This window comes from Protobothrops mucrosquamatus, unplaced genomic scaffold (genome assembly GCF_001527695.2).
Source record: "Protobothrops mucrosquamatus isolate PMUCROS unplaced genomic scaffold, P.Mucros_1.0 scaffold_285, whole genome shotgun sequence".
In the NCBI taxonomy this organism is placed as follows: domain Eukaryota; kingdom Metazoa; phylum Chordata; class Lepidosauria; order Squamata; family Viperidae; genus Protobothrops; species Protobothrops mucrosquamatus.
The window spans coordinates 393,691-407,232 of NW_015386361.1; the positions used below are offsets into that span (position 1 = coordinate 393,691).

General features: G+C 43.0%; 1 protein-coding gene across 1 annotated transcript in view; it reads left to right on the forward strand.

Annotated features, from left to right (window-relative positions):
• The window catches only part of HLF (HLF transcription factor, PAR bZIP family member), a 67,221-nt gene extending 54,571 nt beyond the window's left edge, over nucleotides 1–12,650 (forward strand). Inside the window, exon 4 of the mRNA XM_015831886.1 lies at nucleotides 12,432–12,650. Within this exon, the coding sequence (XP_015687372.1) occupies nucleotides 12,432–12,650 (219 nt within the window). The remainder of the gene's footprint in view (nucleotides 1–12,431) is intronic.
• The last annotated feature ends 892 nt before the right edge of the window (nucleotides 12,651–13,542 follow it).

Here is a 13,542-nt window from a genome sequence, read left to right on the forward strand (position 1 = left end):
CCCTGCGGGCAGGTGGGGTGGGGGACAGGGTGGGGGCGAGGCAAGGGGTGGAGTGGGGGTGGGGCCAGTTTTTGGGCACTCGGTCTCTAAAAGGTTCGCCATCACTGGTCTGTTGGCTTGGCTATTGATTCTGTTCAATAGGGATACTCCAGGCAATTGAGGGACCCTCTTTCAGGTGACCAGGTCTTTCTGGGTAAGATGGGGTCAGGGGATCCTCTGTGGGGTTGCTGTGAGAAATATTCTCAGCCTCTGTCAAAGTTGCTTGGCATCGCTTGGAATTGGATTCCTGCTGAACAGATCCTATGGAAGTACCTGAGGTTCATCTGAGCTCAGTTGTCTGGGAAAGGTTTGAACTGATAGATTCAGAGAAAGTGGACAGGTCCTTGCAGCTATGAGTTTGACCCCTATGTTCTGGCTTATACCTTTCCTGGCTGGTTACAGGTTTCTAGGTGGTAGCATATGGTTGGGTCCTCATAGTGGGAGAGGTAGTGCCCACCTGACTTGAAACATGTGGTGGTGTGCCTTCTTCTCAAGACCCTCCTGAGACCCAACTTTGTTTTAAGTACTCAGCTTAGTGGGCCCTGGATAAAGTGGATTATCTGTACCTTTCTCGGGCTAGATTACAGTACCAAGATGACATTGGCTTTGCTTGTGGGTGACATCTGGAGAGCTGGGGATGGGTTAGTGCAACCTTCTTGGCCCACATGGATCCCTCAACAGCTTTCGATAGCATTGACCAGCTTTGGGGCTTGAGAGCAGGGACAGTTTGTTTCTTCTGGGGAGGGGAGGGAAGGGGTCCAACCCTAGGCCTCTCTTGTGTGGGAGTGCCTCAGAATTCAGGACTATCACTGCTTCACTTCAGCATCTAATGAAACTGCTGGGCAAAGTCATTTGGCAGCATGAGTTATACACCTCCATCCCTGGCCAAGCAGGCAATGCCATTCAGCAGCCTGCAGGCTCTGAGGGTCAGGATAGAGAAAACCCGGCTCAGACTCAGTCCTGGCAAGAGAGAGTGGCTTTGGGTTTTCATATCCGGAAGTGTCATATTTTACTCTTGATGGTAGCATTTCTCCAGATGTAGCTAATGCACAATTTGGGATCCTGCTGGACTTACACTCATGCTGTCACTGTGCCAGTTCCTGCAATGCACTTTACACGGGGCTGCCCTTGAAGACCATCCAGTAAATACAACTGGTCCAGGATGCAGTGGCATGCAGAGTTTTGGGGGTTCTATTGTGTTGCCCATATTACAACATTGCTTTGCAAGATGCTTCCAGTTTCTTTCGGGGTGCAATTCAAGACGCTACTTATCCCTTCTGTCCCTTCGATTGCAAGGAGATCCAAATCGGTTAATCCTACGGGAAGTCCACCCTGACTAATCTTTGGAAGGGTTGAGCTGAAACTCAAATGCTTTGGCCCCCAAATGAGAAGAGAGGGCTCATTGGAAAAGACCCAAATGTTGGGAAAGATTAAAGGCAAAAGGAGAAGGGGATGGCAGACAATGTGATGGTTAGATAGTGTCATTGACACAGTGGCCGTGAATTTGGGCAGACTCTGGGAGACAGTGGAGGGCAAGAGGACCTGGCGTGCTGTGGTCCATGGGGTCGTGAAGAGTCAAACATGACTTAGCAACCAAACATCAGCAGCAAAACGTTATCAACTTTAAAGCCTGTGTGGCAGGTCATCTCTATGACCACCTGTCCCTGAGAGCATCTGTTCACTTCCAGCAGATTGGACGGGGGTTGGTCTGTTCCAGGCCCCTTCTCCCTAGGGCTGTCTTCTAGCTGGACCAAGGGAACACTCCGGCTTTCCTCAGGGGCAGCCCCTGTCCTGTAGAACACCCTCCCTCTAAGATCCCCACCCTTCTAGCCTTCCAGAAAGTTTTAAACGACTGGCCCTTCTCTCAAGTGGGGTGAAGCTGGAATCTAAGGATTGCAGGGTTTTGATTCATTGGAGAATGTTGGGTTGGTGCTGGGAGTTGTTTATTTAGATACCAGCTTTATTGTTTTTATTGCTGGTGCTATAAGCCGCCCTAGATTACCGCACATAAGATGTACAGCCATATAAGTCTCTTAAATACGTGAATACATTCTGATCATGCTGATGTGACTTTTCGTTGTCAGTTCAATATCATTCCCAGGACGGCATTTGGAAAAAATGTGTATGAGAAATACAGAAGAGAGAAAGTCTTTCTCCTCCTCATCACTGTTAGAGCAGTAGTACAGGGAAAAGCTATGAAGTACAGGGGTTATTATGCTAGCTCCAGTTGATTCCTAGTCATTTCCATCTGATTTACACATTTATGTCCCACTTTATTAATTTTTCCTGCTCGTAGGATATCCTTTAAATCAGGTTTTCAGCAAAGTGCTAGGTCCCACTCATAAGACCTAGTACTTTGCTAAAAACCTGATTTAAAACATATCCACAGCCAAGATATGATCCATTGACAATTAGGTTTATGGAGCAGAAATGTGTTTCTTTGTACAGTTGCCTGGAAGTGAGCTCCAGTGAATTTATTGACACGTACTTTTAAGTGCTAAGTAAGATTTAAGTAAGGTCAGATCTTTAAAAGCACCCTACTTGAACAATAAAAAAAAACAAGAAATCTATGCCGAGGCAATTAGAAAAGAAGCTTTATACTGATGTGGTTATTATTTGCAGAAACATGAGAAAAATGTCTATATTTAATTGCCATTTATTCAAAATAATAAGAACTGTATTAATTTAAGGTTGGCAAAAGAAAATATTATTGGAAGAAGAGAAAATCAAGCAAATGGACTATAGAATTATAGAAATTAATTGTTATTGATTGTTTTTTAAATACTAACCCAGACAACACACTGTTTACCAAATATTAAGGTGATTATGTTAAAAATCAATAAAACATATTTTTTTTAAAAAAAACAACAAAAAGAAATGTCTTTAGCTAGTTAAGATGCAAATCATCTAGCAAAGGACTTTTGCTATTTAAATTGGAAGAGTGGAACTTTTATTGTTTAAATTGTGAGAAAAGAGTAAGAGTTCCATCAAAGAAACTTTTTAATCTCTATGTCTCCTTCCTATCTATCTATCTATCTATCTATCTATCTATCTATCTATCTATCTATCTATCTATCTATCTATCTATCTATCTATCTATCTATCATTATCTCTATCTCTGCCTGCCTGCCCGCCCACCCACCTACCTACCTACCTACCTACCTACCTATCTATCTATNAATGCGGAACCAAATATTTGCCTTAACTTTAGGAAGAAGCCCTGCTGATTCTACCCTGCAGCCTTTCTGCTCCGCTGACCATCTCTTGTACTTGGGTGTTGTCACAGCTGCACAGTTTGCTGATGCAGAGTTATTCTGCTGCTCTTTCTGCTAGGCATGTGATCTTTTCCACACTGTCCTCCTTTGACCCAACTCGAACCGAAGCATCCCAAATTGAGAATTTAAGCATCCCAAATTGAGACCGGATCTCACAAAAGGTTTCAGTAGGCACGTTTGTACCGTTGTGAAGTGGACAGGGACGTAATTTTGTTCATGCATGTCAGTGGATTGAGCTGTAGCACTGTACAGAGGTTAATTGCAATTTTATTGTTAAACCCGTGTTCCTGTCCCTGGTAGAAAAATATCACAAAGCAACACAGTATTTGATATAAAAGTAAAAAAAAAAAAAAAACAACCCAAGAGAAATATCTCTCATTCACAGATGGAAGAACCTGCTTGTCACCTAACGTGTGCGTTGGTGCGTATGCACACACACATAGCCACACATACAAGCAAACACAAACCCCAGCTATAAAAATGAGGAATGGCAACTTCTTCAAATCCTGTAGCAACATACACCATGGACTGTAGTTCAGTGCAAGCTGACATGGGGATTCACAGGTTTGGTTTTGAGGGGAAATATGCGGAACGGTGTAATTGATGCAACCAGTTGGGCAGGTTTCAAAACGTATCGTCTTGGAAACATCCCACAGTCTTGCTTTTGGTGTCACAACAGTACAGGTGAGAGCATGAGAACAATAGAGGTTAGGAATGTTCATGCTGTGTTCAAATATAATGGGTTCAAAGAGCATCTCGGAACATCGCAGCCAATATTACCCATATCGCTCGCACGAGATAGAAGTGCCTCAGTGGCGTGAAAACCTCCATATTTGTTGGTGGAGGCTTACAATATATGATGCATTTCGAATGTAACTTTATGCAGAATGGTCTGAAGTAGTCCTCGACTTAGAAAAGTTCATTTAGTGACCATTTGAAGTTACCGCGGCACTGGAAGAAAGCGACACGGCCATTTTTCACACTTACAACCATTGCAGCATCCCCAGGGTCACATGATCAAAATTCAGACGCTTGGCAACTGCTTCACGTTTAGGATGGTTGTAGTGTCCTGGGGGGGGTCACGTGCTCGTCTTTTGCGACCTTCTGACAAGCAAAGTCAACGGGGAACTAATTTAACCGTGTTATTAATTTAAGAACTGCAGTGATTCGCTTAAAAACCGTAGCAAGAAATATTGCAAAATGGGGGCAAGATTTAGTTAACTATTTCCCTTAGCAGCAGAAATTTTGGGCTCAATTGTGGTCGCAAGTCAAGGACTACATGTACTATAAAGCATGGCCAACCGTCCATCATTATAATAACGATATTCTTGCAAAAAGTCTGAAGGAGAGAGTTGGATGCTGTGCTGGAACCAAGAGTTCTTAGTTTCCTGCTCAGCCGCTGAGGGGGTTTCCTGGCATCTGCCACAAATTAGATGTGTAAACAAGACTAAGCCTACCATCAAATGCCACTCTTCGATTTTATCCTCACTACTATCATCTGTTCAGTTAGCAAAACTAAAACAGCATATGCCCACTTTTCAGCACCTTGGCACCAGGCATCCTGGCCCTCAGTGTGAGAAGGAGACTTTCTACTATTGGCACAAGAGAGGAGTCTCTTGATCTCTCCTTTATGTTTGAAAAAAATTGGGCCGAACTTCTCCTCAGGGCTTTTTGGCCCTTTCTGCCGGCAAATGCTATTGCAATGCTTCATAGAAGGAATTCAACAAGGCGCAACTTCCACTGAATCAACATTTTTGTGCCCTCCGAAAACAGCTTTCCTTCTACCCTTTCTCCCGTAATGTCCTGTTATTTTGGAAAGTGTGCTGCTGATACACAGTGTGCTGCAACGAACAACTCGAGAGGCTCGCACTTGAGATGATTTTTTTGTTTTGAGCACAAACCCCAGCTGGCCGAGAACAAAGCCCATAAAGGGTCAGAGATGTGTCTCTTGTGCAGCGTATGGAAGCAAGATGAGCCAATGAGCATATAGGTGGAGAAAGAGCTGTACAAATAGATCCCAACTTTCCTTACATAATCTGATTTTCACGGCTCAGCGCACCAACAGTCAATATGACCAATCAGCTGTTCAGGAGAGCGCACAGGTACCGATCTGGCATTCCTACAGTCCAGCTTTTCTAACTCAAAGTTTATTTCAAGTGGCATTGAGACTTTATAAAAAAAACATTCATTTAATAAAATAAGGGGAGGAATCTTGCTTTTTCTCCAGCTTTATCAGCCACTCTGGATCTACTGCAGGCTAGCTGGCAACTGTATATTGGTGCTGCTGGAATGAGCCAACATTTTACGTAAAGAGGTTGGCTGAATGTGGACAATAATTTCAAAAGGGGGGGATCTGTGTTAATTCCATTATCTGCTCCTTTTTTTAAAGCGATGAATTGTCACCTGATAATTTAGCATGCCCCTGACTTCCAGGGATTGGTCTATATTGGGAAGTACCAGCCCAATATTCAGAATTAGGATTTGAAGTCATCCCAGGACAGGTACTCATTCTGACATGGTCTGTTCATATTCTTGGGCATTCTCAGTCCTTATTCAAGCTTTAGATAAATCTTGCTTACTTCCATATGTAAATCTGGATGGCGCCGTGCTGAGTTGTCTCATCCTAAGCATCCCACTCACAAGAGGAATCTTTTCTGGGCATCCAATAGATGACATGTATTGACACCCTCGTGGCCAGTGGGTATGGTCTTACTTTCTCATATATTAATATAATCTGGTTTATTTTATTTGTGTTATATCCCATCTTTCATTCAGCAGGTTGAAGTAGTGTACATGGCGCTCCCTCTTATTTTTCACCACAGTAGGTAGACTGGCCTGAGAGAGAATTCCCAGCCCAAACTCACCCAGGGAACATCTCTAGCTAAGGAGGGACCTGAACTCGGATCTCTCTGCTCCCAATGCAACGTCTTAATTGCTAATAGGTCTTAAGTGAAAACAGGAAAGGTAAACTGGAATCTAGTATGATTCAGTTCTTGAGGCCTTTCTTAGTTGGAGACTTGTATAAACCCAGGCTTCTCATTGTGTCTCAGAGTAAACTTTCTAAAAGGCTGTCCTGTGATATAGACACCAGTGCCTACCAAATAACGGTAGCAATATTAGGGCATTTATCAGTTGATATTAGTCTTGGTAGCATTATGCCTTGAGTCAAAGGCAGAATGACTTAATGCTAATTGCTAGAGAACAGTACAGTGGTTGAAAAGGGCATTTGCCCTCCTGTCCTTCCCGAATGGATCTAGTTGTCCACTCTGTGACAGAATACTGGCTCTTTTTATGTTCTTAGACAGTCCAGTGAGTACGGCTTAGAGAGCATGCAGTTGAAAACAGAGAGAAGACAAAGTATATTACAAATGGATCAGAGCTTGCTTTCCTGAACAGAGGGGTGTGTGTGTGTAAGCACCAGCTTACTTAGAACAGAGGTGCCCAACCTTTTGGGCACCAGGGACCGGTTACGTGGAGAGAGGTTTTTCTGCGGACTGGAGGGTGCGTGGTTTTGTGGGCTGCCTGCATCCCACAATGGGGCTTTGCTTGTTTGTGCGGCCCGGTTGCTGGCATGCTGTGGCCCGGTACTGGTCCACGGACTGAGGGTTGGGGACCCCTGACTTAGAAGACAAGAAAGTGGAAATGTGACTGATTATAGTCTGCAGGGGTTAAGGTGGTTAACTGAGCAATATTATTATTTTACTGTTTCAAAGCATCGTTTGTGGAGTCCTTGATCTCTCTCTGCTCAGGCTATTATCTTGCAAGTATTTCATTTCCCACCCCTCAGTGCCAGAAGGGAATGGGGTTTGTTCTCTATTCATACACACTGGCTTGCCCTGCCCGCGGTAAGATAGCCATGCTACTGTATTATCCAACTAGGTAACATAATCAGTGTTAGAAAAGAATGGGGTTTCATTCCTTTCTAACACTGATTATGTTACCTAGTTGGGTAATGAAACGTCTGCAAGAAAACAACCAAGCTCAGAGAGCACCAAGGACTTCGGTGTTCAATCCCGAGCGTCAAATACTTTCTTCTACTGATAAAGCATCATTTCTTTGGTTTCTTCAGGTCAGATCTTGCCTACAAACCGAAACACGCCAAGTCCCATTGATCCCGACAGCATTCAGGTTCCAATTGGGTATGAACCAGACCCTGCCGATCTTGCTCTTTCTAGCATTCCTGGTCAGGAAATGTTTGACCCTCGCAAGCGCAAGTTCTCTGAGGAGGAGCTCAAGCCCCAGCCGATGATTAAGAAAGCTCGCAAAGTCTTCATTCCCGAAGATCTGAAGGTAACTTGGGACTGGTGTCTAGGGCTATGCCGAGGTCCAGGCTCAAAGGGGAAAAGGTAAATTGGAGGATGCACAGGTAGATACTGTAGGTTACACCCGTTGGCAACTTCTTAAAGAAACAGTGTCTTTTTCTGGCCTCTGCCACGGTTTGACAAAGACAGGAAGGACAGCAATTTGACGTGGTACAATGACATTTGGCAGGAATAAAGGAATATTGTATTATGAGAGCAAGTGAAAGAGAGCTCTCCAACCGAATCTCCACAAGTGGAGTTGGCAATCCTAGATTCTTAACCTAAGTAAAGTAGAAATTGCAGAGGGTTTCTTTTTTTTGCTGCATTCATTTTAATTTTTGTACCCTTCCTATTGGTGAACAAGGTGGGATCACCTTAAATTCAGGAGGGTCTTCCTTTCAGGGAAGTGTGGTCTGCTTCTTCCCTGAAATCAGATGTTGTCCAGTGAGACTACTTCCAAGAGTATAGATCTTGAATTGAAATTCTCGATTCCCTTCTGTGCTCAGAATGCTGGACACAACGCTGTACCAATTATAAATAGGATAACCACGAAGAACTGCAGATGCAATAAATCTCGCTTCTAAATCCTGAGCTTCTAATATGCACAGGATGGCAAAGATTGTTCAGAAAGATTTGTGACAGAGCTTTAAAAAAAAAAAAGCCAACTCAGGCAGGGTGGGGTGCTAATCCCCTTGAGCAAGTTGTTATTCCAGCATGTATTATCTCAATTATTTTAAAAGAGTCACCAGGATTCTTTTTTTTTTTTTTAAGCCAATCTTGTTTGCTATATAATTCTGCGGTCTTGGAAAAGTTAAGAAACTCTCTGCGTACATTTTTGCATTCATTTGAGACACACAAACCTGTGAACAGAATAACGAAGGGGAGGAGGTTTTTTTTTTTAAAAAAAGACATTAAATGCAGAGAAGTCCTAGTAAAGTTGCTGATAATCTTTGTGAACTGGATTAACAGGCAATCACTTCCCGGAGTTTGCGCTGCTTTGTCTTGTTCCCATTCCTAGCAAAATGCTTGACGAAAGTTTATGTTTCCTTGTGTTGATTGGTGGCAGAATTTGGGTACAGAGGCAAGCACAAATTAGATCCACTGATAGTCTCTGGTCTATGTATGATTTCAAGCGTTTGCTGTCCTCTCAGACTGGGGCTGGAGGGGGAGCGGGGCCAGTTTTTGGGCACTCGGTCTGTAAAAGGTTCGCCATCATTGGTCTATTGGCTTGGCTATTGATTCTGTTCAATAGGGATACTCCAGGCAATTGAGGGACCCCCTTTCAGGTGACCAGGTCTTTCTGGGTAAGATGGGGTCAGGGGATCCTCTGTGGGGTTGCTGTGAGAAGTATTCTCAGCCTCTGTCAAAGTTGCTTGGCATCACTTGGAATTGGATTGCTGCTGAACAGATCCTATGGAAGTACCTGAGGTTCATCTAAGCTCAGTTGTCTGGGAAAGGTTTGAACTGATAGATTCAGAGAAAGTGGACAGGTCCTTGCAGCTATGAGTTTGACCCCTATGTTCTAGGCTTATACCTTTCCTGGCTGGTTACAGGTTTCTAGGTGGTAGCCTGTGGTTGGGTCCTCATAGTGGGAGAGGTAGTGCCCACCTGACTTGAAACATGTGGTGGTGTGCCTTCTTCTCAAGACCCTCCTGAGACCCAACTTTGTTTAAGTACTCAGCTTAGTGGGCCCTGGATAAAGTGGATTATCTGTACCTTTCTCGGGCTAGATTACAGTACCAAGATGACATTGGCTTTGCTTGTGGGTGACATCTGGAGAGCTGGGGATGGGTTAGTGCAACCTTCTTGGCCCACATGGATCCCTCAACAGCTTTCAATAGCATTGATCAGTTTTGGGGCTTGAGAGAAGGGACAGTTTGTTTCTGCTGGAGAGGGGAGGGAAGGGGTCCAACCCTAGGCCTCTCTTGTGTGGGAGTGCCTCAGAATTCAGGACTATCACTGCTTCACTTCAGCATCTAATGAAACTGCTGGGCAAAGTCATTTGGCAGCATGAGTTATACACCTCCATCCCTGGCCAAGCAGGCAATGCCATTCAGCAGCCTGGAGGCTCTGAGGGTCAGGATAGAGAAAAACCGGCTCAGACTCAGTCCTGGCAAGAGAGAGTGGCTTTGGGGTTTTCATATCCTGAAGTGTCATATTTTACTCTTGATGGTAGCATTTCTCCAGATGTAGCTAATGCACAATTTGGGATCCTGCTGGACTTACAGCTCATGCTGTCACTGTGCCAGTTCCTGCAATGCACTTTACACGGGGCTGCCCTTGAAGACCATCCAGTAAATACAACTGGTCCAGGATGCAGTGGCATGCAGAGTTTTGGGGGTTCTATTGTATTGCCCATATTACAACATTGCTTTGCAAGATGCTTCCAGTTTCTTTCGGGGTGCAATTCAAGACGCTATTTATCCCTTCTGTCCCTTCGATTGCAAGGAGATCCAAATCGGTTAATCCTACGGGAAGCCCACCCTGACTAATCTTTGGAAGGGTTGAGCTGAAACTCAAATGCTTTGGCCCCCAAATGAGAAGAGAGGGCTCATTGGAAAAGACCCAGATGTTGGGAAAGATTGAAGGCAAAAGGAGAAGGGGATGGCAGACAATGTGATAGTTAGATAGTGTCATTGACACAGTGGCCGTGAATTTGGGCAGACTCTGGGAGACAGTGGAGGGCAAGAGGACCTGGCATGCTGTGGTCCATGGGGTCGTGAAGAGTCAAACATGACTTAGCAACCAAACATCAGCAGCAAAACGTTATCAAGTTTAAAGCCTGTGTGGCAGGTCATCTCTATGACCACCTGTCCCTGAGGGCATCTGTTCACTTCCAGCAGATTGGACGGGGGTTGGTCTGTTCCAGGCCCCTTCTCCCTAGGGCTGTCTTCTAGCTGGACCAAGGGAACACTCCGGCTTTCCTCAGGGACAGCCCCTGTCCTGTAGAACATCCTCCCTCTAAGATCCCCACCCTTCTAGCCTTCCAGAAAGTTTTAAATGACTGGCCCTTCTCTCAAGTGGGGTGAAGCTGGAATCTAACGATTGCAGGGTTTTGATTCATTGGAGAATGTTGGGTTGGTGCTGGGAGTTGTTTATTTAGATACCAGCTTTATTGTTTTTATTGCTGGTGCTATAAGCCACCCTAGATTACCGCACATAAGATGTACAGCCATATAAGTCTCTTAAATACGTGAATACATTCTGATCATGCTGATGTGACTTTTCGTTGTCAGTTCAATATCATTCCCAGGACGGCATTTGGAAAAAATGTGTATGAGAAATACAGAAGAGAGAAAGTCTTTCTCCTCCTCATCACTGTTAGAGCAGTAGTACAGGGAAAAGCTATGAAGTGCAGGGGTCATTATGCTAGCTCCAGTTGATTCCTAGTCATTTCCATCTGATTTACACATTTATGTCCCACTTTATTAATTTTTCCTGCTCGTAGGATATCCTTTAAATCAGGTTTTCAGCAAAGTGCTAGGTCCCACTCATAAGACCTAGTACTTTGCTAAAAACCTGATTTAAAACATATCCACAGCCAAGATATGATCCATTGACAATTAGGTTTATGGAGCAGAAATGTGTTTCTTTGTACAGTTGCCTGGAAGTGAGCTCCAGTGAATTTATTGACACATACTTTTAAGTGCTAAGTAAGATTTAAGTAAGGGTCAGATCTTTAAAAGCAACCTACTTGAACAATAAAAAAAACAAGAAATCTATGTTGAGGCAATTAGAAAAGAAGCTTTATACTGATGTGGTTATTATTTGCAGAAACATGAGAAAAATGTCTATATTTAATTGCCATTTATTCAAAATAATAAGAACTGTATTAATTTAAGGTTGGCAAAAGAGAATATTATTGGAAGAAGAGAAAATCAAGCAAATGGACTATAGAATTATAGAAATTAATTGTTATTGATTGTTTTTTAAATACTAACCCAGACAACACACTGTTTACCAAATATTAAGGTGATTATGTTAAAAATCAATAAAACATATTTTTTTAAAAAAAACAACAAGAAATGTCTTTAGCTAGTTAAGATGCAAATCATCTAGCAAAGAACTTTTGCTATTTAAATTGGAAGAGTGGAACTTTTATTGTTTAAATTGTGAGAAAAGAGTAAGAGTTCCATCAAAGAAACTTTTTAATCTCTATGTCTCCTTCCTATCTATCTATCTATCTATCTATCTATCTATCTATCTATCTATCTATCTATCTATCTATCTATCTATCTATCATTATCTCTATCTCTGCCTACCCGCCCGCCTACCTACCTACCTACCTACCTACCTACCTACCTACCTACCTATCTATCTATCTATCTATCTATCTATCTATCTATCTATCTATCTACCTATCTATCTATCATTATCTCTATCTTTGTCTATCTGCCTGCCTGCCTGCCCGCCCGCCCGCCCGCCCGCCCGCCCGTCCGTCCGTCCGTCCANACCCACCTACCCACCTGTCTGTCTGTCTATCTATCTATCTGTCTGTCTGTCTGTCTGTCTGTCTGTCTGTCTGTCTGTCTATCAATCATCTATCTATCTATCTATCTATCTATCTATCTATCGATCGATCGATCGATCTATTTCAAAATAAACATTAAAATGCAAACAAATAGATAGGCAGTTTGTATCTATTTCTGTTTTAGAAGATATCCCAGCACTGCAAGTGTCATATTGCACCTGCTTTTCAACATAACAGTGTTTGAGTTGAACGCACAGAATACCTACAGCCCTGCTAATGGCTTATGGGCCTCTGTTCCTCTACTGAAATCTAACACCGATTTTCTTTTCCTCTGTGATTAATGAGCAGGATGACAAATACTGGGCAAGACGTAGAAAGAACAACATGGCTGCCAAGCGTTCCAGAGATGCCCGGAGGCTGAAGGAAAACCAGATTGCTATCCGTGCCTCGTTCCTTGAGAAGGAGAATACAGCCCTGCGCCAGGAGGTGGCTGAACTACGGAAGGAATTGAGCAAATGCAAGAGCGTCCTTGTCAAGTATGAAGCCCGGCATGGTCCTCTCTAAATGGCCTCCGACCCACCCGCCCCCACTCCCATCCGCCACCACCCCTGTTTCTTTTCTTCCCATCTACTTTTTTATTTTATTTTATTTTGTGGTTTGGCATTTAAATAGATGGGACAGCGTGTTTCATGTTTGATAGCACCTCACCCAAACCAACTTTTCAGTCATGGGCACTTTAACAGAAAGCAGAAACAGAACCAGTGTACAACCTGTGTGCTTGTGCACATCAGCGCAGGCATACTTGTGAATGAGTGTGCATGTCTGTCTTGGCTCTTCTTGTGTTTTTATGAAGCCCCCTTTGCAGGGTTGGGTTGGCTGAGACTGGCCATAGTAAAGCATTTATGGAATACATACATGTAGACATGTATGTATATATTTTCCAGTGCTGCTTAAACTGTATTTTTGTCTTATCCTATCCCATTCTTTTGATTTAATTGGGGGGGGGGAGAAAGAAAATGAAAGAAAAGCACCCTGGTAATGAGAAAGAACAAGAGAAAGAAGATAAAAGTTAGAGCTGTTTTTGGTTTGTGGTTTCAATAAGGCACATCAGGCAGGGTAAACTTACTGATAATAATGCACAATTGATATTCATGCTGTTCTGCAGAGATACTAATTTATAGATTCGCTTTTTTATTTTGTTTTGATTTTCATTTATTGTATGTTTTTACATTTTGGTAAATAAAACAGACCTTCCGATTCATAATGTATTCTATATTCTCCTTGTAGAAAAATAAGGAACAGCTAACTTTCCTTTCATTGCTTTAAAATCAAAAGTATTATAAATAGGTCAGAGGGAGAATATTTTTGCATCCCTTGGGCATAATCAGTAATTCTCTTGCACAGGTTAAAATATTCCTCATGGGCATTGGATGACTTTCGTTCCCTAATACTGTAA